We start from the raw sequence: 27,856 nt of genomic DNA on the forward strand, positions 1-27,856 counted from the left end.
TCATCTGATATTATATTATGCTGCCCATGGATATCATTAATTAAATGAGTCAAAATTTGTATATACTTTCTGTAACAAATCAAAACACATATTCTTGTAATAATTTGGCCAGGGATATCTCTTTGAAGTGTGTGGTCTGGATTTTGAGGCCATGCTGCTGTCATATTTCTCCTCTTTGAAAAGATCTATTGCTTTAGCTTTTGTTTTAAATACGCTTTTGTAATTTGCTGTCTAAAAAGGCTGGGAATTTAGTGTTGCCCAAATCATACACAGATGTGAATTTTGAATTATATAGTTTCATGTAAAATAAAAGAAAAAGTTATATTCAATACAAATGAAACACTTCAACTACTGTGTCAGAACACAGAACCAACCCCTTTATAATACAGAACATGAATTAACTTGTACTTGTACATTTGTGGGAATGTTGTATATAGTCTCTGATATCACCAGTTCAGTGAAAATAGTCACTAGAGGCTTCTTTTGCTCTTCCCAAATACTCTCATAGATTGATGGTAGGCATTTGATACAGAGGGGGAAATGACAGTATTCAGAAAAATCCCACATAGTCTTTCTCTTTGACTCAGCAATCCCATTTCTAGAAAGCTAACAAAGTTAGACTGAAAAAAAAAGACAGAGGGATCTCTGGGTGGCTCAGCAGTTTGGCGCCTGCCTTTGGCCCAGGGCAAGATCCTGGAGTCCCGGGATCAAGTCCCACGTTGGGCTCCCGGCATGGAGCCTGCTTCTCCCTCTGCCTGTGTCTCTGCCTCTCTCTCTATCATGAATAAATAAATAAATAAATTTTTAAAAGATAGATATACACCATGTGCATAGACTCATTAACTGTAATACTATTTATAATGCCACAAGATTGAAAACAAGATTGAAAGATCAGTGGAGAGTAAGTTGAGAAAGTTATGTTAATCACTACGTGATGGAGTATATACATAACCGCAAAAGAAGGTGAGGAGGATCCCCACATAATGATAGATTGTGGTCACCAGAGTACATTAGGTGCAAAAAGCGAGCTGGGCCTCAGTGTATACAGTAAGGCACATTTCTTCATCAACAGTGATGCGCTGTTTGATTCACAACAGCTGGATATGATGTTTATCCCAGTGTAATACAGCATAAAGTACAAAGGTCTCCTATGAAGTATTCTTGCCCTAAAATGTTTAACCTGAGTCTCACCAAGTCTTTAGGTCTAATTACCAGGTTACTTGAAATGTGGGGGACAGAGGAACATTTTAAAGGAGACATGGAGGAAAATCAGATCAAAGCAGAAAGAGGGACACTCTGTATGACTACTGGGCGGTTGTCTTTAACGAGGATGGGTCTGGGGAAAAGATCAAGAGGTTGTGATAAGAACTCTTCTAGATTCAGAAAGAATTTAGACTTCAGAGCTTGACTTGTTTCTGGTTTTAGACCAACCAATTCGCCAAGACACTTTGGAAGCAATTAACTATGGACCAAGTATTAGATAGTATTAAGGAATTAGTGTTAATCTTATTGGGTGTGATCATGGTATGGTGATTAGGGAGTTAAATCTCCTTTTTTCAGAAAGGCACCTAGAGATATTTAGGGTAGGAATACTATGTTGTCTGGAATTAAAATACTTTAGAAAAAAATAGTTGAGGGATCCCTGGGTGGCGCAGCGGTTTGGCACCTGCCTTTGGCCCAGGGTGCGATCCTGGAGACCCGGGATCGAATCCCACGTCGAGCTCCCGGTGCATGGAGCCTGCTTCTCCCTCTGCCTATGTCTCTGCCTCTCTCTCTCTCTCTCTCTCTCTCTGTGTGTGACTATCATAAATAAATAAAAATTAAAAAAAAAGAAAAAAGAAAAAAATAGTTGAAACAAATTGGGCAGAATGTTAACAATCATGAACTCTAGGTGATGACAATATGGTAGGGGGATCATCGTTGTATTATTTTTATCTTTATGTATGTTTGTAAATTTTATTTAATAAAAAGCTAAAAAATAAAACTGAAACAATGAAACATCAGTTAGATGACTCTTTGAGTTCCTCTCCCTTCCTGCCCTTGAAGGTTGGGAGCTGGCAAGAACTGGAGCAGCTGCCTTGCTCCTCTAAGTGGAAGGCACAAGTTGAAGTTGGCAGAGTGGTGTCAGGAAGTGCCTGCCTGCCAGCACTGGACCACCTACCCTCATCCAGGGAGAAATAATTATTATAATTAAGCCATTGGAAAAAAATTAATTTTAAGTCATGTAAATTTGATGTGTCCAGAAGTGATAGACACACTCTGAACCTCTAAAGTCCCACTCTCCCCTCCCACCCCTTTGAGACTAAATCTTAGACCCTATGGAACTTGCAAAAATAGGGACCCATGGCACAACCTACTGGTATATTTGGAATGTTGTTAATTCCTGATAAAAGTTGCCAAAGAGTTTCTTTGATTTATCTCACTAATGATCAAATGACCTGCCTCTATGTAGGTGGCTTATAAAATAGAAATGAAGCTACCCTGAGGACTCAGAATCAGTATGTAAAACTTTATGTACATATCCCTTCCAAATATAGTACACCAATACTGAAGAGGGAGGAAGTTATCATAGACAGAAGTACCCGAATAGAAGAAAGCTGTTTCTAAAATTCAGGGATAAAATAAATGTGTAAAATATCTCTTGATAGGATCTTGATTGGCAAAAGTTTTTAGGCATGGTTTCTGGTCTGTGGCAAAAATAATAAAGATTTAATTTGTTTGAGATTGTTTCCCAGACTATTATTAAAGGATCACTTACATGATGCTATAAAAATTTTATATTTCAAGAAGTGTTTGATGTGTCAAAGACATGTAGTAATGTTAATACTGTCCAACCCTCTAACCCACTTCTCATCTTTAATGTTGAGTTTGCTTCATCGGTCCTTGTGGGGAATAATCTTGTAGGCAATGATGGTTCATTAATGCAAACAAGCCGATTGCAGGAAGAGTTAGGCTTCCCATCAAAAACCAAGCTATGATCAGAGACTAAAACAGTGATTAAAACCTGAGGAAGACCCATTCCTGGACAGAAGAGTTAAGTGGGTAAGTCTCATATTCCTCCCTTCCCAGCCTCATTTCACCATCCATCCATTTCACACAGTTCACTCCATAGAGTGGACTCCATAGAGTGGACTCTGTGAATACCTTCCCCAAGTACTGCTACAGTCAGCTTCCTGGCCCAAGGCATAAACCTGTTGTGGCATTCACCTGTTGTGATATTTTGGTACCAACATGGCATCATTTGGGACTTTCTAAACCTCTCCTTTCTCCCCTAAAACATTCTATAATCCAAAATATGACCGCTGTAGAACTTCCTCAGAATACTTACGGACACAAGTAGTTTATATACACGAAGTCAAAATTCTAAAGTTGCAGTGGTAAAATCCCATGGGCATAAGATGACTCAGGGTCTCCCATTTGAGACTTTTTGTTCAGTTTTACTTCTATCTACTCACTAAACAATTTGTCTTCAGTAGAATTGAGGCTGTAGAGGGGATTGGGAGCAGGTTATAGGGAAAAGTCAAATCAGAAGTGGGAAAGGGGGACGGGAGAGTATTTTACACTGAAAATAAATTTATATATTTCATAAAAGGGAACCTGAGAAATATTGCATTGTCTCTGATCAAAAGTAATGTTAACAGAAATGTCTAGACCATTCACGTGTGTTTGTTTCTACTGTAGTTAAATGATAAATTTACTCATTTGCAATTACTCTCTACTGTCTGACCACCATTTTACAATAATTATAAGAAATAATTATAACTATAAGAAATAACTTAAAAAAAAGAAATAACTATAAGAAATAATTGTATCTATTTTACTTATCTGTCTTTGGTTCTCTCTGAAAGTGAATACCATGGAACCGCTGGGTGGCTCAGCAGTTGGGCGCCTGCCTTCAGCTCAGGTCGTGAATCCGGGATCCGGGATTGAGTCCCGCACTGTGCTCCCTGCGAGGAGCCTGCTTCTCCCTCTGCCTATGTCTCTCCCCCCCACCCCTCTCTGAATAAAGAAATTAATTTTTTTTAAAAAAAGAAAGTGAATACCAAATTCATAGAAAAAAAACCCAGGAACAGACACATGAGCTGATATAGTAGTACATACAGTACTGCTAGCTGTCTCCAGATTTTCATTCATTCCTTCTTCTGTGGTGAGATTTCAGGCCAGAAATTGTCCAATATAGATTTTGGCAATGTAGGCTTGTAGCTCTCCTAATAAATCAGAGCGTCTTACACTCAATGGTGTCAAGTATTTTCTTAATCCACTTATATCTGTAGTTGCTAAAAGTTTAGCTTCATATCTTGGGACGATGTTAACAGGTCCGTGAGTGGGATATTTGGAATGTTGTTAATAACATTGAATTTTTCATGAAGTTAATTTCATTTATTTTAAAAGACTGTCCTTTTTTATAAAAGTTGTCCTTTCCTTGTTTTTAATGTTGAAATAAATCCTTATTTTTATAAAACAATGGTGATAGTAGATGGTACTTGTTTTAACGTGTGTTTAATGTTTTTAATTTAACAAAACTAAAATATGGCAACCTATGTTTCCTTAGTCATTTTTTTCTACTGGAGGAAGACAGATTTTATTTCTACTGGGAATCCAAAAGCCTAAGACTTGCTGCTCTATAGCCCGCTGTCTGACTCAAATGATGTTTTCCGGGAGGTAACTGAATCAGAGTACAGCTAGGAGAGAAAAAACTGAATTTCAAAGATGCTTTTCAAGTTGAAAACTACTTGATACTTTTTTTTTTTTTAACTGAGAAGATGTTTTTGGATTGAAAAGGCCAGAACTTCTGAGAAAACTTAGAAATGATTTCAAAATAATCGTTTTCAGATTAATAAACTAGAGTCTGCCTTGGAGTTATCGGGGTTTTCTTTGTTAGGAAATCTAAAGTTAGCTAGAACCCAGCTGCAGAACATATGACAGAAGTAGGAGGGAAATGTGAAGCAATGCTTAATCATTTCGTTATGTGCAATTAATCATATATTCAAGCTTCGTGAAAGTAGAAGCCTAGGATGATGGTGTCTGCAAGAAAAAAAAAGTGTAATTAAATTCCCCTCAGTTTTTTAACCTTCAGTAAAATTTCATTATTGCATAAAATTTTATTGTTGTTCTTTACAATTACTTGTTTTCTCTCCATTTCCCCTCACCGTGGGAATCTTTAGTTTGAAGTCCTGGTAATGATTTAACCTATCAAATGAAAAAAAGTTATTTTTAAGGAGAGAAAAGAGTATCTCTCTCTCTCTCTCTAAGAGAGAGAGGGAGGGAATTGAGGGGCTAGGGTTGGCTAGAAAGAGACAAGCAGACTCCATGCCAGCCCCAGCCACCCTGGGCTCATCTCAAGAATCTGAGATCATGACCTGAGCTAAAATCAAGTGTAGGACGCTTAACCGGCGCTCAAGAATGGTGTCTTGTATAAATAAATAAACACACACGCACACACACACACACACATATGGATATGGGTCAAGCTCCCATATCAATCAATATTTTTGTAAAAAAGCACTTCTAGGCACTTTAAGAACAAAATTTCAGTATAAATGTCAATACCAACCTATACGTCTTCAAAAGTACTTTTTGGAGAACAACCCATTTTTGTGTTTTATGATCAGAGTTCAAATATTCCTTGCCCTAATCAATTCATAGGTATCTTTTATTTTTTTTATCGTTTTCTTGCTTTTTGTCAGGATTTCTTTTTTTTTTTTCTTTTTTCCTTTTTTTAAATTCTTGCCACCGCCTCTCCAGCCTCTAGTTTGGTTCCCCTTATTTAGTGAACCAACTCTCTGGCCCCAGTGCCAGCGGCCGCGCTGCCCTCGACTCTCGCCACGACTTCCGGGGCCCTGGGCTCGGCTCGGGCTCGGTCCCCTCGCCCCCCGCCCCCCTCCCCGCCCCCCGCCCCCCTCCCCGCCCCGCCCCCCGCCCCCCGCCCCCCTCCCCGCCCCGCCCCCCGCCCCCCACCCCCCTCCCCGCCCCCGCCCCCCTCCCCGCCCCACCGGGGCGCACTCTCCGGGACGCGGCTGCCAGGGGCCCGCGCTGTGCGGCGGCCGCGCTCCGAGCGGGGCTCGGCCGGGAGCCTGGGGCGGGCGGCAGGCGGACGACACCTCGCGGGGGCTCGGAGCGGAGCGCCCCGGCCCCAGGGCCTTCGGGGGGGACCTGCGGCCGGGCAGGAGGCAGCCGCTCCGGGCGCGCGCGGGGCTCACCTGGGAGCAGGGCGCGGGGCGGGGCGGGGCGGGGCGGGGCGGGGCTCGCACCCGGATCGGCCGCGGCACCCGGGGGCGTCCCCGACCGAGGCGTGGCCCCGACCGCCGGCGCGGTCCTGGCGGGTTAAGAGGGCAAAGCGGCTGCGTTTCTCCGCCGTCGCCACCCCGGCTTCTGCAGGCTCGAGGCCAGCCCCCCCAGTGGCCGCCGCGGGAGAGCCTCCCCGAGAAGAAGAGCGCCTGCCCGCGGCCGCCGTCCCCCTAGGGCGGTGGGATTCGCCCCGCGCCTGCGAGGCCCGCGAGCCGAGGCCCGAGAGCCCCGCGGGGCGCCGTCGGGGCGGGCGGGGCGGGGCGGGGCGGGGCTCCGAGGCCCCTGCGGAGGCCCCCGCCGAGGCCCGCGTCGGTTCGCGCGCTGTCCCCGCATCCGCCAGGTGACCCAAGCCTTCCCCGGCGCCCGTCGGGTGGGGCCACTTCTGTGCGCACTTGCGAGTGTTTCTCAAGATCACCGTCTCCCTCCCAGAAAGGCGGGCGCGAGCTGCAGGTGCCAGCCCGTAGCACCGGGCCGCGGGCTCCGCGAGGCTGCCCTTGGAGACCGAGCCCGGGGCCGCCCTCCGTGCCGGGGCCCCATGCTCCCGTCGTGGGTACCAGGACTAGCGGCTGCCGTCGTCTTCCTGCATGTGTTGCAGAAACTCGCGTTCCCTTACTTCTGGGCCGACCTCTGGTACCTGCTGAAAGTGGTGCGCTATGGAATCCGGTTGAAGATGTACGAACAGAGAGGGGAGCTGTTCACTGTCCTGGATAGATTCCTGAGTCTTGCCAACAAGCAGCCCCAGAAACCCTTCATCATCTATGAGGGAGACGTCCACACCTATCAGGATGTGGACAAGAGGAGTAACAGAGTGGCCCGCGTCTTCCTGAACCATTCCGCACTGAAAAGGGGGGACACCGTGGCTCTGCTGATGAGCAACGAGCCCGACTTCGTCCACGTGTGGTTCGGCTTGGCCAAGCTGGGCTGTGTGGTGGCCTTCCTCAACTCCAACATTCGCTCCACCTCCCTTCTGCACTGTATCCGCAGCTGTGAGCCCAAGGCCGTGGTGGTGGGCGCAGGTAAGGTACCAGGGGTGAGAGCTGCTGGTGCAGAATGCAACCCTGCCTGGCACCGCTCCCCGGACCTTTTTTTTTTTTTTTTTTTTACAACAGCTCACAATTAATACTTGGGGTGTGTGTGATGAAGTGTGCGCAGCAAGGATACAAAATAGTGTGACAGTTCTGTGACTGGTGGTTTAATACCTCCTCTTTCATCCCGGTGACTTACGGTGTTGTAGAGTAGTAAATACCAAGACAGGTTCAGAAGACTTTTCTGAAATCTCTGCTGCTTACTGTTTTGGGAGAGGGGGCAGTTTTACTGGTATTGATACTTCAGTGAATGCAAGAACACAGAGAGAGAGAACTTCCTAAGTTTTAAATTTTGTCCAATCTGATGGGTGGGAGAGTTATCCTGGTTTCAATGTGGACTACCTGCCGACCTCTAATAGTAACACTATCAAGGTTGACTACGTTTGGAAAACGAATATGTTTAATCTGAATTGCATGAATTCTTATCTTCATGTCTGCTCTTATTTTTCACTGCCTGCAAGCTAGGATTTGTCTAGCAAGGTTAAGCTCCCATCTCCCAGCCAGTGGGCGGGCTGTTGGCAGACTCTAGGCTCTTTCTCTCTTACTCCAGCCGCATCTGTCTTCTTTTTTTTTTTTTTTTTCTTTCGGTAGATTTTTAGTGTTCTCCTTGTTCCTTGGAGTTAGGCTCTGGATACACATATTGACACAGGATTACAAAGAAAAGATTTTGGTTGAATACCTAATAAACAAAGAACCTAGGAAGATGGGTCTCACAACCGGGTAGAATTGAAGTATAACAAATGATACTTATTTGGTATAATCAAATGGATTAGTGAAAGTTTTTAAGTATTTTGGACTACTAGATACATACTGACACCTTATATAGAGGTTTTAGATTCATAGAACGTTATGGAAAAGCTACCTACATTTATACATTAGTGATAACTAAAGTGTAGAACTTTCAAGTAACCTTTATCATATTTGCATATCGCACAATAATGAGTTAAGTGATATATAGTACAAAGGTTAATTATTCAAGTCTTTCATTTCTGTTCGTTCCCATTGTCCTTCCAGTTCAACTTCACACACAGCTTGCAAAATATTTACTCTCAAGCACTGATTTCATCTTGTTTAATCTAAAGGAGTAGAGAACCTGAAGAATCTCTTGTCTACTTTTTCTTCATTTCTTTTTCATTCAGTAGTTATATCCTCCAAGATTGAAACTGAATCCCTCACCTTGGGAAGAGGTTAAGTAGTATGGTGAACTTTATCTGAACTCTAATAGTAAGTAGGATAAATGAGTCACACAGAACTTTAACATCATGGTGAGCAGGGGCAAGTGATAAATGTGAATGCAGCAATAAAAAATATCATTTATCTCTGGATATATTCAAACATTTTATTCCACTTCCCATAGTATTGCTTGATCTAATTTAGATAGCAGTTTCTAGAGCAAATTGAAATTAAGATGAACTGTTGAAAATTGATAAAACCATAAATTCCTTTCATAAGAGCAAACTAAGAGGGCCGGAGTATCCCTGAAAAGATTTCTGTGGCCATGTTTTTAATGCCAACCTGAGAAATATCCTATAGCCAGTCTCCTGAGGAATTCCTCTCAAAGTATATGGGCCTGGTTACCTCTTAGCATAGAACAGTAGTCAAACTTTGCTCTTGACTGAGTGGTTGCCTAATTATGACCAATTAATTTTGCAATTTTACTTGTGCCAAAGTTTTGCTCTGCTTGCCAATAACTAAGTTGCATTGTTTCCTTGTTTTTGATTTTCACACCAACAGTGAGTTTTCATATATATGAAAGCCTTTGGAGTTTTAAGCCAAAAACATTTAGTCAATTTGCTTAGTAATAGAAAGGTGGAGAAATCAACCTTAATTCTTATTCACAGTTCTTTTTAGCTATCTTTAGAATATATAAATTACATGTTTTTCAAAGATGGGACAATGCTATTTCATTTAATTACTAGATTTTTTTGGTAAGATGTCTTATATCACAGGCACTTTTCTATATTTGAAGCTCTTAACCTGAAATACTGTATTCTTGGCATCTTGAGTCAAATTAGTGAACAATACATACATATGGTTTTTAGAGCTTTACATTTTAGAGATCTTAAAGTCTCATGGAATGTTTCTGATGGAGATGTATCATTAAACCATTATGTCCCCAGGGAAGGTGTATGGATATAAAAAGAGCAGTCAGATGGTTTAGATGGAGATAAGCCAGATAGATTTGGATTTCATTTATGGTCTGCCACTTCTTACCTGTATAATTGAGGAAAAGACCATCAGCTGCCCTGGGTCTCATTTTACTTAGTCATAAAATGGTGATAACACCAATCTACTTCTCAGTGTAATTCTGAGATTAAATGAGTAGCTTTTGTAGAGTGACTAGCTGAGTGCCTGGTACGTACTAAATAGAGCTGTAATGAATTGAAATAATTGCTATTATTATTATTACAAAGTCATCTGAGGCTTTTAATAAGGAAATTTCTTTGGATTTTGCTGCTACAATCTAATTTGGTGTTAGCTTAAGAAAAGCTGGTAAGGAGTTTGGAATAGGACCTCAAACACCTTACTCTGGTATGTTTTAACATTCTATTTTCCAGAAGTTTTATAGAACCGATTTCAAACAGGTTTTACACGATGGACAGATAACATCTTTTTTTTTTTTTTAAGATTTTCTTTGTTTGTTTGTTTGTTTATTTATTTATTTAGAGAGAAAGCATGAGCAGGGGGAGGGGCAGAGGGAGAAAGAGAATCTCAAGCAGACTCCCCTCTGAGGGTGGAGCCCAAAGTGGGGCTCCATCTCAGGACCTGAGATCATGACCTGAGGTGAAATCAAGAGTCAGCCACTTGGGGTCACTTGGGTGGCACAGTCAGTTAAGCGTCCAACTCTTGGTTTCAGCTTAGAGGTAATCTCAGGGTCATGGGATCAAGTCCCACGTCCAGGCTCTGCACTCAGTACAGAGTTTTCTTGAGATTCTTTCTCCCTCTCCCTTTACCCCTCCTACTCATGCTCTTTCTCTCTCAAACAAATAAATTAATCCTAAAAAAAAATAAAGTCGGATACTTAACCAACTAAGCCACCCAGGAGCCCCCAGAATAATGTCTTATAATTCTGTCTTCAGGAACAAGTCAAAGGAAAAAATGCCAACTAATCTGCCAGACAAATTATTGATATTAACAAAAATACTGACAGTTGCTTTTACTCAAGGCTGATTATGTGTAAGATACTCCCAGTGATTCCAAGAGGCAGATACAGAGCTCTATATTGGAAACAGAGACAGTTCCCTGAGGATGTCTAGTTTGACACAACTTCGTTTGCAGAGCAAAGATTGAAAACCTGGTCTCTGATATAAGACTGTGCTGTACTATATAGCCCAATTGTTTCTGAGGCTCAGTCCCCTTTTGATGTAACTATGAAAATATGTTTTCCAGTTATATAGAATAGTAAAATAAAGGTTTTCAATATTAAGACATCAGGTTTTTCATACCTAGAAAAAAATTTTAAATATTTTTAAAACTCTTACTCCTTTCTTTTACAATCTGAAGATTCAAAAATACTTGCCAGGAAGTTTTTGACCTGTATAGTGTGATTTTGAAGATGTGTCAAATGGCATTTCAGATTTCCCTGGAAATTTTCAGTACTTATGGAAAATGAAATAATAGTCCTAGATTAGGGATGCCTGGGTGGCTCAGTAGTTAAGCATCTGCCTTTGGCTCATGGTGTGATCCTGGGGTCCTGGGATCGAGTTCTACATCGGGCTCCCTGAAGGGAGCCTGCTTCTCCCTCTGCCTATGTCTCTATCTCTCTCTTTGTGTTTCTTATGAATAAAAATCTTTAAAAAAAAAGTCTTAGATTAAACCTCGTCCTTTCCTCCTAATATTTCAACTTCAGTATTACTAGTAGTGCCTATGACCAAGATTACCATCTACCTCTATATGCTTTTCTCATTAGTTAGAATAAACAGAAAAATGTTGGGATGATTGTGTATCACTTTAAAAAGTCTGTGTAACTATATCCTTTGGCCTATTTAGCAATAATGATGATGGTGATGATGATGATGATGATGATGATGATGTCTTCCATTTCTGAAGCAATTTATGAATTACAAATTGCTTTTATGTATATTGTCTTATATGATCCTCATCACAGCCATAGCCTTGTTCTAAAGATAAGGAAAGCATGGTTTAGAGTGGGCCAGCCATCACCTCAAGCTCACACATGTAGAAAAGGCAACATGCAGACTGGAGCTGTGATTTTCTGATGTGAATGCCTGCTGGGTACACCTTTGTCTTTGTCCTTCTGCTCTTTTTTCTTCCTTCCACAACTCCATCTTTTCCTTACCTGTCCTCATTCCTTGCTGCTCCCTGCCCCCTTCCCTTCCCTGTCTGTCACCTTCCATCTATTCACTTTCTTTCAGTACCTTTTCCATCAGACCCTACAGCCTCGGGTGTACTATGACTATTCACAGTTACACAGTGGAAAGAGAAAGTTCTAGGTGCTATTTGTGTCGCTCTGAGGACTAGGCCCAGAACAGGGTTGTAAGCTCTGTGAGCGGAGGAAACTTGTTTTGTTCACTGCTAAGTTCTCAGAACTTCGCACAAAGAAGATGCTCAACAAATACTTATTGCCAGATGAATGAATGACCTCATGGAAAACTATGAGGTACCTATGGATACTCAGTAACATCTTATGTATTTGCGTATTTTTACAAATAAATCATCCCTCTGCTGTCCGTTCAGTAACTGATTTTGATAGTAGATGGATCAGTGGGATTTCTTTGTAGTGTTATTTCATATTATTGTTGCTAAGTGTAAGATCGTGACTCCCCAAAAGCACCAAGCAGGGGCAGCCCGGGTGGCTCAGCGGTTTAGTGCCACCTCCAGCCCAGGGTGTGATCCTGGAGACCCGGGATCGAGTCCCATATGGGGTCCCTGCGTGGAGCCTGCTTCTCTCTCTGCCTGTGTCTCTGCCTCTCTCTCTCTCCCTCTGTCTCATAAATAAATAAAATTTAAAAAAAAAAAGCACCAAGCATTTCAGGCACACGGAGCATCCCCAGAGTTTTGGATTTGCTTGACTGCATGTATTTTGTACGCTCTCCTTTCTTGATATACACAAATCATTCTAAGTGGATAACTAAAAAGGATATATTAAGATCACCCTGATCTTTGTTACTTTAGATTCAGTAGTAGCAACATGTTTGGAATATTTGGAAGGGTTTTGTGTGTTCCTTTTCACAGGAAATGGTTCTTTTTTATTTTATTTTATCTATTTATTATTGAGAGAGAGAGAGAGAGAGAGGCAGAGACACAGGCAGAAGGAGAAGCAGGCTCCATGTAGGGAGCCCAATGTGGGACTCGATCCCAGGACTCCAAGATCACGCCCTGGGTCAAAGGCAGGTGCTAAACAGCTGAGCTACCTGGGCTGCCCAGGAAATGGTTCTAATAACTTACAGTATTGTGTGCAGGTCTGCCCTGTTAGTTTTTATAGTTTTTATATTATTACTTATTTCTAGTAGAATGAATGTCTGCTTTGCATTTTTCTTTAACATTTTCGACTCAGGTCCAGGATTACCTTCATTCCAAAAGGAAATTATTCATTTCAATAGGAAGGTTAAGTGGCTTCATGGTTCACTATCTGGAAAAGACAGTGTTCTAAGCACTGACATATCATCTATGGCTTTTTCTTTTCTGACCATGGAGACACTGACTGGGATTCTTATTTACATGTCTGCTGAACATGTGTTCACTGTAAGGGAATGATGTTTGAATGCTGGCAGGAGCAAAAACTATTTAAAAGAAGATTGTCCCTGCACAGAGAAGTGGCAGGGCTAAGGGGGAGAAATACACTTCTTAATTCTGCCTTTGACTGACTACTAACACATTGCAGATGATCATTGGTCTAGTAGGAATCAAACATAAAGAACATAACAGAGTGCCTGCACCATAGTAAATATTCAATTAATGGCTGCTATAATTATTTTTAATTGCATGGTGGCCAAGACATATCTGCAAGTAAGAGCGTCTGTCTTTGCTACGGGCAGAGGGCTGTCAGGAGGGAGGTCCAGGCACAGGGCACTCGACCCAAGTGACCTGTTTTTTTTTTTTTATTTTTATTTATTCAAAGAGAGAGAGAGAGAGAGAGAGAGAGAGAGAGGCAGACACAGGCAGAGGGAGAAGCAGGCTCCATGCAGGGAGCCCGACGTGGGACTCGATCCCGGGTCTCCAGGATCACACCCCGGGCTGCAGGCGGCGCTAAACCGCTGCGCCACCGGGGCTGCCCGTGACCTGGTTTTAAGCAGCTGTTCTGTCCTCCTCCCCAGGAGCACTGTGGCTGTATCTACTTCGCAGGCTCAGCAGCTAGGGCTGGAGTGGGGTCAGACCCAGTTAGGAGCCAGATGGTTAGCTCCTCTCTGGCCAAAAAAAGGATTCTTCCATTTATAACCAGAAAGGAATGTGGAAAATAACTGTTGGCATATGAGTCCTGTAGAAATGCTACCTTGGAATTGCCTTTTTACCAGTTTATAGTTTACTTACTGATTAGCCTGTGTCTAGAGAGCTTTTCTGTACCTTTACTCATTTTTAACTATTTTGACATTGAAAAATAGCAAGCCAAATACATCATCGCATTGTGGTCCCATTTGGGTAATGATTATTCATTGGCAATGGGAGATGTGCTGGAAATGAAATCAAATGAAATGTTCTCCTTTTTATTTTCTTGCACAATTTTACCCATAATAAATATGCTATTTGTCCCTCAAAACATGTGGGGACAGCTGAGAAGCTGAGAATGAAAACACATAAACGCACTTAACCAACTTGTGTGCGTGTATTCAGGGCAGCTAAAAAAATCCTTTCAGGGGAGAATATGTTATCACAATTGAAAGACTTGTCCTGTGCACTTCCTAGGGTTATGATTATTAGTAAACTAATATTTGTTAGAATAGCTGGTACATTATTCATGGTGATATGAGTTTCTAGCCTGATATGAATTGCCATAGGACATTGCTTACTTAAGAATCAGGTTTGTTAGAAAGCAGAGTCTGGGGGCACCTGGGTGGCTCAGTTGGTTGGGCATCTGCCTTCAGCTCAGGTCATGATCCCGCCATCCTGGGATCAAGCCCCATGTGGGGCTCTGCTCAGCAGGGAGCCTGCTTCTCCCTCTGTCCCTCCCGACTGCTCCCACTCTCTCTGGTTCTCTCTCTGTCTCTCAAATAAATAAATAAATAAAATCTAAAAAAAGAAAAAAAAAAAAAAAGAAAGAAAAGAAAAGGAACCAGAGTCTGCCCATGCTTTCTATGAAAAACCTGTTTAGCTGCTCTAAGTAGTAGGATGGTAGTTATAAGCATGAGGTGAGATCTGTAATTTCACCTTAGATTCTGTGTATTTATTGCTTTGGGATGTGGAAAGCTCAAGGTGACCATTTGTACTTGAATTTCATTTATGTTTTCTTCATGCCTAAAAGTTTCAATGTTTGCCAATGTAGTAAGTGCCGCAAGCTATTCTTTTGAAAGCATTAGCTTGTTTTATGTAGAATCAGACAACTTTAAGAGTTTCTATTGCAGGATAAATAACATAATTGATACTAATGACATAGTAGAGGGATATATTAAATTTTACTCGTATTTATAGTGTTGGTAATGTGAATAAGAGACATGATGATGTAGAAACAAATTAATTGGTAGAAAAATTGCTGAAGGATCATAAGCAGAGATCATAATTTACCTGTTTTTTAAAAGATTTTATTTACTTATTTGGGAGAGAGAAAAAGAGCACAAGCTGGGGAAGGGGCAGAGGGAGAAGGAGAAGCAGGCTCCTGGCAGAGCAGAGAGCTGGAGGCAGGGCTCCATCTGAGGACCCTGAGATCTGAGCCAGAGTGGAAGTTAGATGCTTAACTGACTGAGCTACCCATGCAACCCTCTAACTTACCTGTTTTAATGCTTGCAGCATCAACTAATGAAGTGCTTTGCATATTTGAGAAATAATATGTGGTTTCTCCAAAGGACCCTATTGCTGTGAAAGCCTTCTACATTACAGCCTTATCCTGTAAGGTAGAGTTTGTTCAAGGGTATAGGATATTCAAATGTCTCATTTTCTTATAATTGTTTTCTGTCGAGACCTACATCAACAGGGGATGCCTGGGAAGAGCTCAGTTCCATAACCAGATCTCTATGTAGCACCTGCAATGTGTGTGCCAGGTGCAGCCAGCACAAGTATGGATTAGGATACATATCATTCATTTGAGGTGCTTACAGTTTTATAGGTTTCAATGGTAGTATGCTTCCCTAAGAGTAAACTTTCATGAAACACAGCCAAGTGTCCTTGAGGTATTTAAACAAATGCTATTTTGTGTCAGGACTTAATATTCAGAATTTACTTTCAAAATGACCCTGAAACTTTTCATTTTGTTAAGGAAGATTGATAGTGACAAATAAATAATTAATTTTTATCCTCTACAAGACTTTTCAGATTTTTATTTCAATGTTCATTATCCTCAACTAAATTACCTACTACTATTGAAGAAATAATTTGATAAAATTCTGTAGAATTCTGAATGTCTCAACTAAGTCAAGTCAATTTAATTTTAACCAATGAAGGGATTTAAATTGTATTTCCTCTAATTCTTAGGAATCTGCTCACTTCCTTTTTCTTGTAAAAAAAATCATCACCCTTTGCAAACATTGAGTATTTATTTAGACTCTACAATTCCAAAAATTATTTGGGGCCACAATTAATCATATTGTAACTTTCTTCATACTTATTTTGCCTACTTAGACATACATATCATTATGAACATGTAAAAGTTTATGCTGTTAATTTACAATTCCAGATGAGAGATTTGAAATTAAGATAATGGGTCAGTTCAGAGACTTGTACTTAAACATTCAAAAAGCCAAAAAGAGTCATTAAAACAAAATTAGGGGGCAGCCCGGGTGGCTCGGTGGTTTAGCACCGCCTCCAGCCCAAGACATGATCCAGGAGATCTGGGATCGAGTCCCACATCAGGCTTCCTGCATGGATCCTGCTTCTCCCTCTGCCTGTGTCTCTGCCTCTCTCTCTGTGTGTGTCTCTCATGAATAAATAAATAAAATCTTAAAAAAAAAAACAAAAACAAAATTAGGGGTGTCTGGGTGGCTTAGTGAATTAAGCATCTGACACTTGATGTCAGCTCAGGTCGTGATCTCAGAGTTCTGAGCCTGGGCCCCATGTTGGGCTCTGAGCTTGGCATGGAGTCCTCTTAATATTCTCTCTCTCCCTCTCCTTCTGACCTTCCCCCTCCCAAGCTTGCTCTTTCCCTTCCCCCCCACCCCGAAAAAAAACCAAAGTTAAAAGAAAATAGAAAGTCTCGATCAGCAGCCTGGGTGGCTCAGCGGTTTGGCGCCGCCTTCGGCCCAGGGCATGATCCTGGAGACCCGGGATCGAGTCCCACGTCGGGCTCCCTGCATGGGGCCTGCTTCTCCCTCTGCCTGTGTCTCTGCCTCTCTCTCTCCCTCTCTCTGTGTGTCTCTCATGAATAAATAAATTTTAAAAAAAAAGTCTCGATCACCTGTCCTATTTTTTCATTTACTTATGGCTTGTTCTTCCTCCAGCATTCCTTGTGATTTTTCATTTCTTACCAAAGCACTCTGGATATAGCAGCATGCCGTGTACGCTCAGTGGAACTATGGACTCTTACAGTTTATTTTATTTGGATTTGTTACAGAAATAAAAATTAATTCAAAAAAGTTCAAGCCCTAGTCTGCCTCCCTACCCCCTACATATGAACTCCTTACCATTTTCTGTGTTTCCTTACTTTTATTGCAGGTTTTATTTGTGAACTACCTAGTCCTGGTTGACATGTTTCTCTTGCTGTCTCTTTGTGATCAATCTGGGTTACAGATTTTGAGGAACTAAATCATGAGTTTTTCTCAAGTGTCTTGTATTTTGGTAGAACTAAATAGTAGCTGACAGATGGCTTTTTATGGTTACCAAATACTAATTTTATTTCAAAAAAAATGTCTAATGCAGTACCCTGAGTTCAGCTTCAAAGCAGAATATATCTTGTAATTATTTTTAAAGTTTTGTTAAAAATTTAGAAAAAATATAATTGTTTGGATGGAAGGGTTCATATTTACATGTACTTGAGCATTCTAAACAGGATATATTTTACATTTAATGACATTATTTTTTAGAACTGATTTCTTTTATGAGGTAATATATAGATTTTAGAGATAGTTGGACACAGGTTAGAATAACAATTCTGTCCAGCAACTTGTTACTTGGTGTACTAGTTTTCCAGGGCTGCTGTAGTAAATGTCACAAACTGAGTTGCTTAAAACAACAGGAATTTATTCCCTTACAGTTCTGGGGGCTAGCGGTCCAAAATAAAACTGTCTGCTGGGCCATGCTCCCTCTAAAGGATCTAAGAAAAAAATCTCTTGCCTCTTCCTAGCCTCTGGCAGTTGTCGGTAACTTTGGCATTCCTTGCATTAACTCCAGAGGCCAGTGGGATATTACTGTTTAATATCTCTAAAGACGTTAATGTAGATTTCAAGAAAAATAATGTGGCACTCAAAAGTCCCTTATATCTTAGACAACAAGTATGACATTTTATAGGAACACCAAACTAAAATTGGAGCACCTTTATGAAATATAAAAGTGAAACTTCAGTGTGAGAGATCCATATTAAAGTGGGGAAGTGTTATTTAAAGACTATAAATAACTGTGTCTCTACTCCAGAGAAAAATATGAGGCCTCACTGGCTTATACAAGATTCTCTGGGAATGAGGATGCAATGCTTCTTTTATATCCTACAGAGGGCTGGATACCTTCATAAATATTTCCTCCTTAGGGACTCATACCCCCTCTTCTGTCTCGCTTCTTCTCTACCCCAATTCCTCCTGAGCAAATGATGTTTTCTTTGACATAAATGGCCAAATTAAGCAGATTTGGTTCAGACTCCCGAATTAATACAACATGGCCTCTCCTCTCCAGGTGTTCTTTTGTTATCTGTACAGTAGATGCTTCCTGGGAGATGTATCCTTTTTTCTTTCCCAGACCTGAATTACAGCCCAGATCTTTGGTCATGGGAGACTTTCAAGTTCTTGAGGCCTGAAGACACTGGCGTTCCAGGCTTTTCTACTTCACTGCCTACCTTTTTGCTTGACACTGGTTCAGGGAGGACATCCCACTGCTGCCGATGGAGACAGGTCTCATCAATCTGTCATTGCTGCCCCTTGCTGGGCAGGGTGGGGACATTTATTGCCTTTTGTGGAAGGCATTTATTTCCTCCTTTTCCTTTCAAAGACTTGTGCTGTTCGTTATCCTGATCCAGAGGAAAAGGCATCTCTAGATTTCCTCACTTAGCTTTTGGCTCTGAAATGGTCTCTAAACCATAATGATCACATACCTCTAGTGGGGTCAGGGGTAGTCTCCTGAATGTATTGCATTAGAGTAGAATTAAACCGTGACAGGCAGATGGCTTTTTGGAATGATGAGCTACCGAGATATTCAATGAAAATGTTTATTGTGGTATCCTGAGTGTCGATTTAAAGCAGAATATAAAAACAGAGTTTCATTTAAAAGTTGGAAAAAAACCATAATCTGAATAATGATGTCTCCAAAATTCAATTTGAACCAGTCTATTTCCATTTATTGAATCAGGTGATAACCAGATATCTCTTTCAGTTGGTCCTGTTATATCAGAAACCTAAAATGGCTATGATATTAATTATTCCAATAAAGAGGAAGTCAGCATTGTATTGACATTTATCCCTGTCCCAACAGAGAAAAGAAAACACAGGTTAATGGTTTGAGGGTTATATCTTATTAATCTCTTTTTAAACCTTTGGTTTTTAGATCTGCTTGGAACTGTGGAAGAAATCCTTCCAAGCCTCCCAGAAGGTATCACTGTCTGGGGGATGAACGATTCTGTTCCACAAGGTGTAACTTCACTCAAAGAAAAACTGAGCATGGCATCTGACAAGCCTGTGCCACGCAGCCACCATGTTGCTTCAAGTCTCAAGTCTCCTCATCTTTATATTTTTACCTCTGGAACAACAGGTATGATCCATTTTTCTTGAGAATTAAAAAGAATGCAGCATATTTGCAAAGCAATAGTAGTCACCACGGGTACTCACCAAATATCTGAGAAAGCATGCATCCAAGAAGTCCTGAGGTTCTTAGATCTTAGAATTCTCAAGCTTGGATGAAAAAGTTCATTGCTCCAACCACAACTTAGCAATTTACCATGTTCACTTGGCCTTTGTCTCATTTAGAAAGATTTTCTTCAAGTGTCATTGAAGACCTTAGAATGTGTGAAGACCTTGATCCAGCCCAGGTGCTCAGAGTATGAAATTTGGCCAGTGTCTTTGGCAAAATATCTGCTGGCTTCTCTGTTACTTAAGATTCCTGATTTAAAAAAAAATGAATAGATTAGTTTAAACTGTTTCTAATTATCTTCCTGGGTTAAAAAATCTGTTAGTCTACTTTAAACAGTCTTCTGTATTCTTGTATATTGTCTGAAATCCTAAACACAATTCAGCTATAGCTGTAATTTAAGCACATGTAAGGGTCTCTCCTGGTTTTCCTTAGGGAGATTGGAACATGTGACAAACAGGAAGTCTTTAGAGCACCGCAGGGTTTGGAGAAGATACAAAATAGAATCAAGTAACTAAACATCCCCCCTCCTTTTTTATAGGTAAAAATAACAGTACACCATAATAAAAAGAATAATTAAACTACCTAAATATTCAAAAGAAATGTTAAACTTAATTGACCCTTAGGAAAAGTTGAATCGTATTTATGGTAGGCTAAATAAGCTTTCTTAATTAATATGAAGATGACAGTGGGGGGGGGTGAATTAGATAAATTTAAAATATTATGTTGCTAATTTCCCTTGTTTGTTTCTTTTTTCTTTTTCTTTTTTCTTTCTTTGTGTGTGTGTGTGTGTCTCTCTCTCTTTTTTATTTACTATTTAGAGGCTAACAATGATCTCTTTTAGACAGGAGGCAGACTCTGCTTTTGCCTTAGTCTAGAATAGCTTTGACATGTGAATTGGAAGTGCTAATGTGTCTCAAGTTGTCAGCATACACTCAGTCTGACTTTGGACTTTGAAAGAGACAGTGAAATTTCAAAAATGATACGCTTTGAAAACTTTCAACAGAAGGTACTTAACCAATCTATCTGTATGGCTGTTTTCTTGTGAAAAATCTAAAGTGATTGGTCTTCCAAAAAATCTTCACCCCTCTTCCCAGCACAAAGAGAACAGGCCAGGTGGCCCATTCAGTTGAGTATCCAGTTCTTGGTTTTGTTTCAGAGTCATGAGGTTGAGCCCCTCACAGGCTTTGCACTGAGCATGGAGCCTGCTTCAGATTCTCTCTCCCTCTCCCTCTGCCCCTACCCCTCCACCCCTGCTCGCTTACTTGCACATACTCTCTCCTCCCCCCTAAAAAAAAAATAAAATTAAAAAACAGAAAAGAACAAACCAAAGCCACCAGTAATAGCTTTTGTTTTTCAAGATTAAAACCAGATTGTTCTATGCATTTATACACAGGCTGAAAGCAAGAGCACTATTGATTTTTATTTGATTTGATATTTATTTTAAAGTTATATAGCACAGAAATGAAAAATTCCAATAGTTTTAGAAATTTTAGAGAAAAGTACCCTTATAGCTTTCTTCCTTGTTTCTCCTTCCCCAGACCAACTACATTCAGTATTTTTAGATCTTTCTTTTTAGAATCACCTCCATTTCTCTAAATAGAATGGGTAACTTACTGCATACTTAGTAGATGCTCACTAAAAAGTGTCTACTGATTTTCCATGGTGGAAAGGAGGATTTGTCTTGACTCATGAACCACTCTCTATCTCCATTCATTCCTTTCTATCTGGTGTAGGCATTTTCTTTCTCCAACATCTCACTAATATTGTATTATGAATTTTGACTGGATTAGTGTAAGTCCCCATAATTTAGTAAGCACTATTATTGCCTTCCATGTAAAAATCTCACCAAATTGGAATTAACCATTGTTTTTGTTTGCTTGCTTGCTTAGTTTTCTATATGCCTGTTGGTGTTTGTACTCACCCCTTTGTCAAAAAGAGAGCTCACCTTCAATATTGAAAAGATAGTCTGTATGTGTTGAACCCATGTTCTTAGGCACATTCTGCCCAGAGATTCAGTCTCAACTTCTTGCTCTCTGACTGTCCTGGAGTTGGGTGGTTTGTTTGTTTGTTTGTTTGTTTTCACCATTGTCCTGGAAATTCCCTTCAATTCTTTTCTGTTTTCTGATCCCCTAATTCCTAGATCCTAAAGTAGTGTCCTCAGTTAACTTTTCATTTTATCACTGCACTGCTTTCAGTAACTGTCTGCTAAAGAGTATTTAGGAAGAGAATTCCTGGGTGACTTAGTTAATTGTCGAACTCTTGATTTTGGCTCAGGTCATGAGCTTAGGGACTTAGGCTCAAGCCCCACAGCAGGCTCCGTGCTCAGAGGGAGTCTGCTAGAGATTTTCTCCCTCTCCCTCTGCCCTTTCCATGCTCCTGCATGCCTGCGTGCATGCTCTCTGTCTCTCTAAAATAAATAAATAAACCTTTTAAAAAATAGAGTATTTAGGAGGTAAATTTTTAAAGTCCTCACATCTGGAAATACCCTTATGCTTGTTTATGTAGCATTCTAGGTTAGACACAATTTTTTACTGGGAGTCTTCAGTAGTCTCTAACCTGATGATGACTTGTACTGGGACTGGTCTTATCTAATCATTTTGTTGGGAAATTTGTAGGCATTTCCAGTCTGAAAACTCATTGTCTTGCAATTCTAGGTACTTGGAAATTAAAGGAAAAAAGTTCTATATCCCCTCTCTTTCCTTTTTTATTGCTGTTCTTTTTGCCCATTCCCTCCTATTGTATTTGTTTGTCTGTTCATTCTTTTGTCTTTGAAACTCTAACTTTTTAAAGATTGGCCCTCTTGGATTGAGTTATTAATTTTCTAATCTTTTCTGTCCCATTTTCCTTTTATTATTTTTCATCTGCTTTTTGAGAGATTTATCTTCTAAACCTCTGTTGTCTGAAAATGCCTCTTTTTGTAGCATACTATTTTTGGATTATTGATTATTTATTATCTTGTGTCTCTTAGGATATTAGTGATAATTTTTTTAAAATTTCTTCTCTCTACCTTGTCTCTACTTTTGCCAACAACCTCTTATCTTTTGGTTTATTTCAGTCTATATCCTTTATCCCCGAGGATTTCCTTAAATATCTGGTGACCTTTAGCTGTCAGTTCATATTTAAAGTGCAGACACTGGAACACCCACAAAAATCCTCAAAACAAATCCTGACTAGAAGGTCTGTGCACCTGAGTAGGATTGGGGGACTGATAGGTCTCATCGTCCAGGGCATTTTATTGGGGGGATTCAGGACTGTCAGTGCCTTTCAGTTTTTACTGGTGGATGATTCAGATTCCTCAGACAAGAACCTTGAAGGGTAAAATGAGTCAAATGTAAAAGGAAACTGGAGGAATAAGCCTACTTTCTCTTATTCTCCTTGTTTGCTCAACATTTCTTCTTCTGGGTGTTTCCAGAGGCTCATCTTTTCCAGAGAATAAATCTCATAATTTCAGTCACCATGGTAGAAGCAATCTGGGCTTTAATTTGTTTTATTTTTTGAATTTTAAAACAAATACCAGAAGCATCTGTTGACATTCTTCCAAAATTAGTTTGTGAATGATCTTACGCAGGGAAAGTTATACAAGTGTCATCTGCTTTTAGCTTAAAATCTTCAGCGGGGATCCCTGGGTGGCACAGCGGTTTAGCGCCTGCCTTTGGCCCAGGGCGTGATCCTGGAGACCCGGGATCGAATCCCATGTCGGGCTCCCAGTGCATGGAGCCTGCTTCTCCTTCTGCCTGTGTCTCTGCCTCTCTCTCTCTCTCTCTCTCTGTGTGACTATCATAAATAAATTTTTTAAAAAATTTAAAAAAATAAAGTCTTCAGCAGCCTGGAGTCCTCTTATGGAGAGCAGAGCATAGCAATGTACAGAATCAGCCATAGAGTAGATGTCATGGTTTATGTATATAACGCTATCAAAGAGTGTAACAAAACCATTATGCAGCCTTGTTAAAGATTTAACTGACATTTTTTTAATAAAAGGCATCTTTCTGTAATACCAGCTGATGTTTTGCAATGCAAAACCTTGAGCTGAGTTGATTGTAAAGGCAGTAACTATGATCATTTATATTAGTATGCCATTTAATGTGAAAGTCACGTGATTCTCATACAGTAAAGTCTTCTGATGCTGATAACGAAGAAGGTGTTCATGCATGTTAGGAGGTGATGTAGAAAGTGAGGCTTTGAAAAAGTGAGTGATGGAGGGGCAGTCTGCTTGTGAGCCCTTTCAGCAAGCCATAAGGAAGCCCTTGGACTGATGTGGAACTTTTTCTAGCCATTCTTACTACTGCCAAGTCCTTTTGGTCCAAGGTCACCAAAATAGTGTATTCCCACATCTGAAAAAAACATAGAGTGTCTCTATGTTTGAAAAAGTTGAGATCAGTTTTGATGGCATTCCTGTCTCTGACCTAGGAGGTCATGTGATGTCTTGATGAACAAGGAGTGAGAATTATATAGATTCCCTTTTCTATGACCTTGACCTCACTGTTTCTTAAATAGAACTTGCATAAAGCTCCTTGTTTACAGTTCCATATTTATCTTCCATTCTGTAGGGCACCTGCTAATCAAATTTCTGAGCCTTTCTGCAGTCTGTGGGGGCAAATAAGCATTCTTCAAGTCTCATCTCAGGTGTCGGCTTCTTGTCAGCTGTGTCAGTCACATGGCTGTCCATCCACTTTTCTGAGATTTTGTTGCTTTCATCTGTAAATCTATTCTTTTTGCCTTAAGTCTATGTATGTGTCCTATCTGTCAATTTCTAGTTCTGTTATTGCTCACGGACTTGGTTAGGTAACCTCAAGAATCTCTAGGAAAAAAAAAAAAAAAGAGAAAGAAAAAAAAAAAGAATCTCTAGGAAAGCTGTCTTATCCTGGACAGAGCAGCCATGGGTTTAGTTGTTCCCAGATGGAGAGGGAGGAGGAAAGTGAGGTCACTGCCTACTGAGCAGTGCCTGGAAGCCAGGTACTATTGCCATCTCAATCTCTCTTTCTTTTGTCTTTCCTTTTCCTTAACCTTATGGATTTTTTCATTTTTCCAAAATTATCCTAGAATTCCCCAAATTTATTCCTGCCTCTGAATTGGATTTCTCTTCACATCATCTCTCCCTCCTTCATCCTCCTAATCCCCAACTCACTGGACACAGCCTCCCTTCCACCTTTAAGGTCTGAACCTCCTCCTAAACCTGTGAGGAGTTCCGATGCCAGGGATTCATAGAAGATTAGAAGACCAAAGGACTTTGGAAACCATCTAAGGTAGCATTTCTCAGTGTGTTCTGTAACATGCTCCTTCACATCTTTAAAGAAATGAAATAAAAGTTAAAAAGAGGCCGGGTACCTGAGTGATTTAGTTAGTGGAACATCCGATTCTTGATATCACGTCTTGATCTCAGGGTTGTGAGTTAGAGCCCCACATTGGGTGAGGAGTCTACTTTAAAAACAAAAAAAAAAGGGATGCCTGGATGGCTCAGTGGATAAGCGTCTGCCTTTGGCTCAGGGCATGATCCTGGAGTCCCAGGATCAAGTCCTGCATCAGACTCCCTGCATGGAGCCTGCTTCCCCCTCTACCTGTGTCTCTGCCTCTCTCTGTGTGTGTCTCTCATGAATAAATAAAATCTCTTAAAAATAAATAAATAAATAAATAAATAAATAAATAAATAAATAAATAACAAAAAAATGAAAAAGGGCTTTATGACCATGTAAGCTTGAGAAACACCATTAACAAAAATACCAAAGTTTCTGTACTGTTGGGCTCTGCAAGGGCTTTAAAATACTACTGTGCATTCTGACTCTTTAAAGGAGAACCCTAAAATGCAATTTTAACAAACTTTATTCTCCTTTTTCTTCTTTCCTCTATTAACTTCTTTCCTCTATTTAACCTCTATCAACTTTTTTTTAAGATTTTATTTATTTATTCATAAGAGACACAGAGAGGCAGAGACGTAGGCAGAGGGAGAAGCAGGCTCCCTATGGGGAGCCTAATGTGGGACTTGATCCCAGGACCCTGGGATCACATCCTGAGCCAAAGGCAGATGCTCAGCCACTGAGCCACCCAGTTGCCTCAACCTCCATCAGCCTTTGATCATTTTCATTTCTTAGACAAGCTCATATCTGTTGTCTCTTTTATCAAAAAACCTAGGGAAAAAAAATCTAGGAGATGAGGTGCCTTGGTGGCTCAGTTGATTAAGCAGCTGACTCTGGACTTCAGCTCAGGTCACGATCTCAGGATTGCAAGATGGAGCCCTGCATCTGGTTCCCTGCTGGGCATGAAGCATGCTTAAGATTCTCTCTCCCTCTCCCTCCGATCACCCCACCCAATATAACTGAGTACTTTGGATGGTTTATAATAAATTAATGAGATCATTATCACTTAAAGCTAACCATATGAGGAAGGGAAACATGACTAGTTTATTAAAGTGCTTTGAACAAGTGAGATAAGCATGCAGATGGAAAACAACTAGACTAAACATCCTTTTTTTTTTTTGGTCACACCCCACTTGAAAAATTATTTTAAAGCTGGGTTGCCACGAGATCAGGAACAATGTGGGAAATAGGGAATATAGTGATTGAAGAACCATGGGGGATATCCTTGGAAGCAGAAAATGTATAAATGCTTGATTATCTGGATGAAGAAGAAAAGACATTAAATGATTGAGAGTCAAGGACAGAGCTCGACTCGCCCAAAATCTTTACACGTGACTTTGATGAGAAAATCTGGACAGATTTCCTATGCATGTGGATGACCGGAAACTTCCATGTTGTGAGATGCTACACTGTCAGGAAGGGCCAGAGAGACTTCTTTTGAAAAAATTAATACATTTTAGGATAAAGGCAAGATAATACCAGCTTTGCATATGAGATCACTTGTCTTCTGGTTTAGGGGAAATGAAGCACAAAGCTCTGCAGAAAACGTCAGAGCAGGTACAGCAATAAGGTGAACTTGAAGTTCCTCTGGGTTAAAGTGTCCAGGAGTCACTGAAGCCTGTGATTTAACTCAATGACTCCTGGACATAGCTGCTGCTATGACCAAAGACCCCATTAAAATGTTGGCTTTTATCAGTGAATATGTTGAATCAGAGAAAGAATGATGCCCTACTGTCAGTAAGATGGTGCCCCAGTTACTGAGCAATGTGTAAGTAATGTTGGTCACTACAAACTGCTGAATATAGTAGAGAAGGCCTACCACACAGCAAAATTGGAGGTTAGTATGTACGGAATAAGAAGAGCTCATTGTCTGAGTGAGGTATGCATATTGGGAGATAGAAAGAGGTAGAAAGACCAGTGTGAATCAAATCTCTATTGGAAGATCAAGTATCATTCCAAAGAGGTTGAGGCAAAACAGGTAAATGATCAGCGGTAGGGACATCCAAGAAGTAGCAGCAACAGGGCATTACATGGGGCCAGGGCATATCCAGAGAAGCATGTAGTAGGCAGTAGGAGATTGGGGTTATAAAATTGCAACACCAGGCATGGGAGTATATTTTGTTTTATACTTTGTTTTTATTGAATAAATTTTATATGTAACATCACAAGTTTAAGATGTACAATGTGCTACTTTGATACATTTATGTACTATAATGTTGCTGTATATTGAAATTTACTGTATTGCAAAATAGTATATTGCAATACAGTATATTTCAATATACAGCAATATTATAGTACAATATTATTGTCTCTATTCATTGTACTGTGCATTAGATCTCCATGGCTTATGTACCACGCCTTAAAAGTTTCTAACCTTAAATACCATCGCTTTTACCCCCGCTCTCCCCTATCATCCCTTGGTAACCAACACTTTGCTCTCTGGCTTTTGTACTTTTAACATTTTTAGATCCCATATATAAGTAGTATCATACAGTACTTGTCTTTCCGTGTCTGGCTTATCTCACTTAGCATAATGTGCTGTGCTCACAGTCTATCCATGTTATCACAAATGGGAGGATATCTCAAAAACAAAAACAAATGGTAGATATCTTTCTTTTTAGTGGCTGAATAATATTCATATATATATGAATCTTTTCATATATTTTTTATCCATTGATGAGTATTTGGGTATTTCCATATCTTGGCTATTGTGAATAATGCTGTGATAAACATGGGAGGGCAAATGTCTTATGAAATCTCATTTTCATTTCCTGAGGTATATATCCAGAGGTGGAATTGAATCATATTGTAAATCTATTTTTAATTTTTTTGAAGAACCTCTGTATTGTTTTTTACAGTGGTTAGACCAATTTACTTTCCCATCAGCAATGTACAGATATTCTGTTTTTACTGCATCCTTGCCAGCACCCATTGTCTCTTGTCTTCTTGGTGGTTGCCGCTCTAACAGGTGTGAGGTGCTATCTCACTTGTTTAAGTTAGCATTTCCTCGGTGATTAATGATGAACAACTTTTCAT

General features: G+C 40.4%; 1 protein-coding gene across 3 annotated transcripts in view; it reads left to right on the plus strand.

Moving 5' to 3' along the window:
- Positions 1-6,582: 6,582 nt before the first annotated feature.
- SLC27A6 (solute carrier family 27 member 6) overlaps positions 6,583-27,856 on the plus strand; it is a 73,306-nt gene continuing 52,032 nt past the window's right edge. Inside the window, exons 1-2 of one of the 3 annotated variants that reach the window (XR_012037841.1) lie at positions 6,583-7,304; positions 19,167-19,370. Coding sequence is in view for 2 of the 3 variants with exons in the window: in XM_072840877.1 (XP_072696978.1) it covers positions 6,824-7,304; positions 19,167-19,370 (685 nt within the window). In the remaining variant the exon portion in view is untranslated. The remainder of the gene's footprint in view (positions 7,305-19,166; positions 19,371-27,856) is intronic. The other 2 variants (XM_072840877.1, XM_072840876.1) reach the window with 2 other exon arrangements.

This window comes from Canis lupus, chromosome 10 (assembly GCF_048164855.1).
Source record: "Canis lupus baileyi chromosome 10, mCanLup2.hap1, whole genome shotgun sequence".
In the NCBI taxonomy this organism is placed as follows: Eukaryota; Metazoa; Chordata; class Mammalia; order Carnivora; family Canidae; genus Canis; species Canis lupus.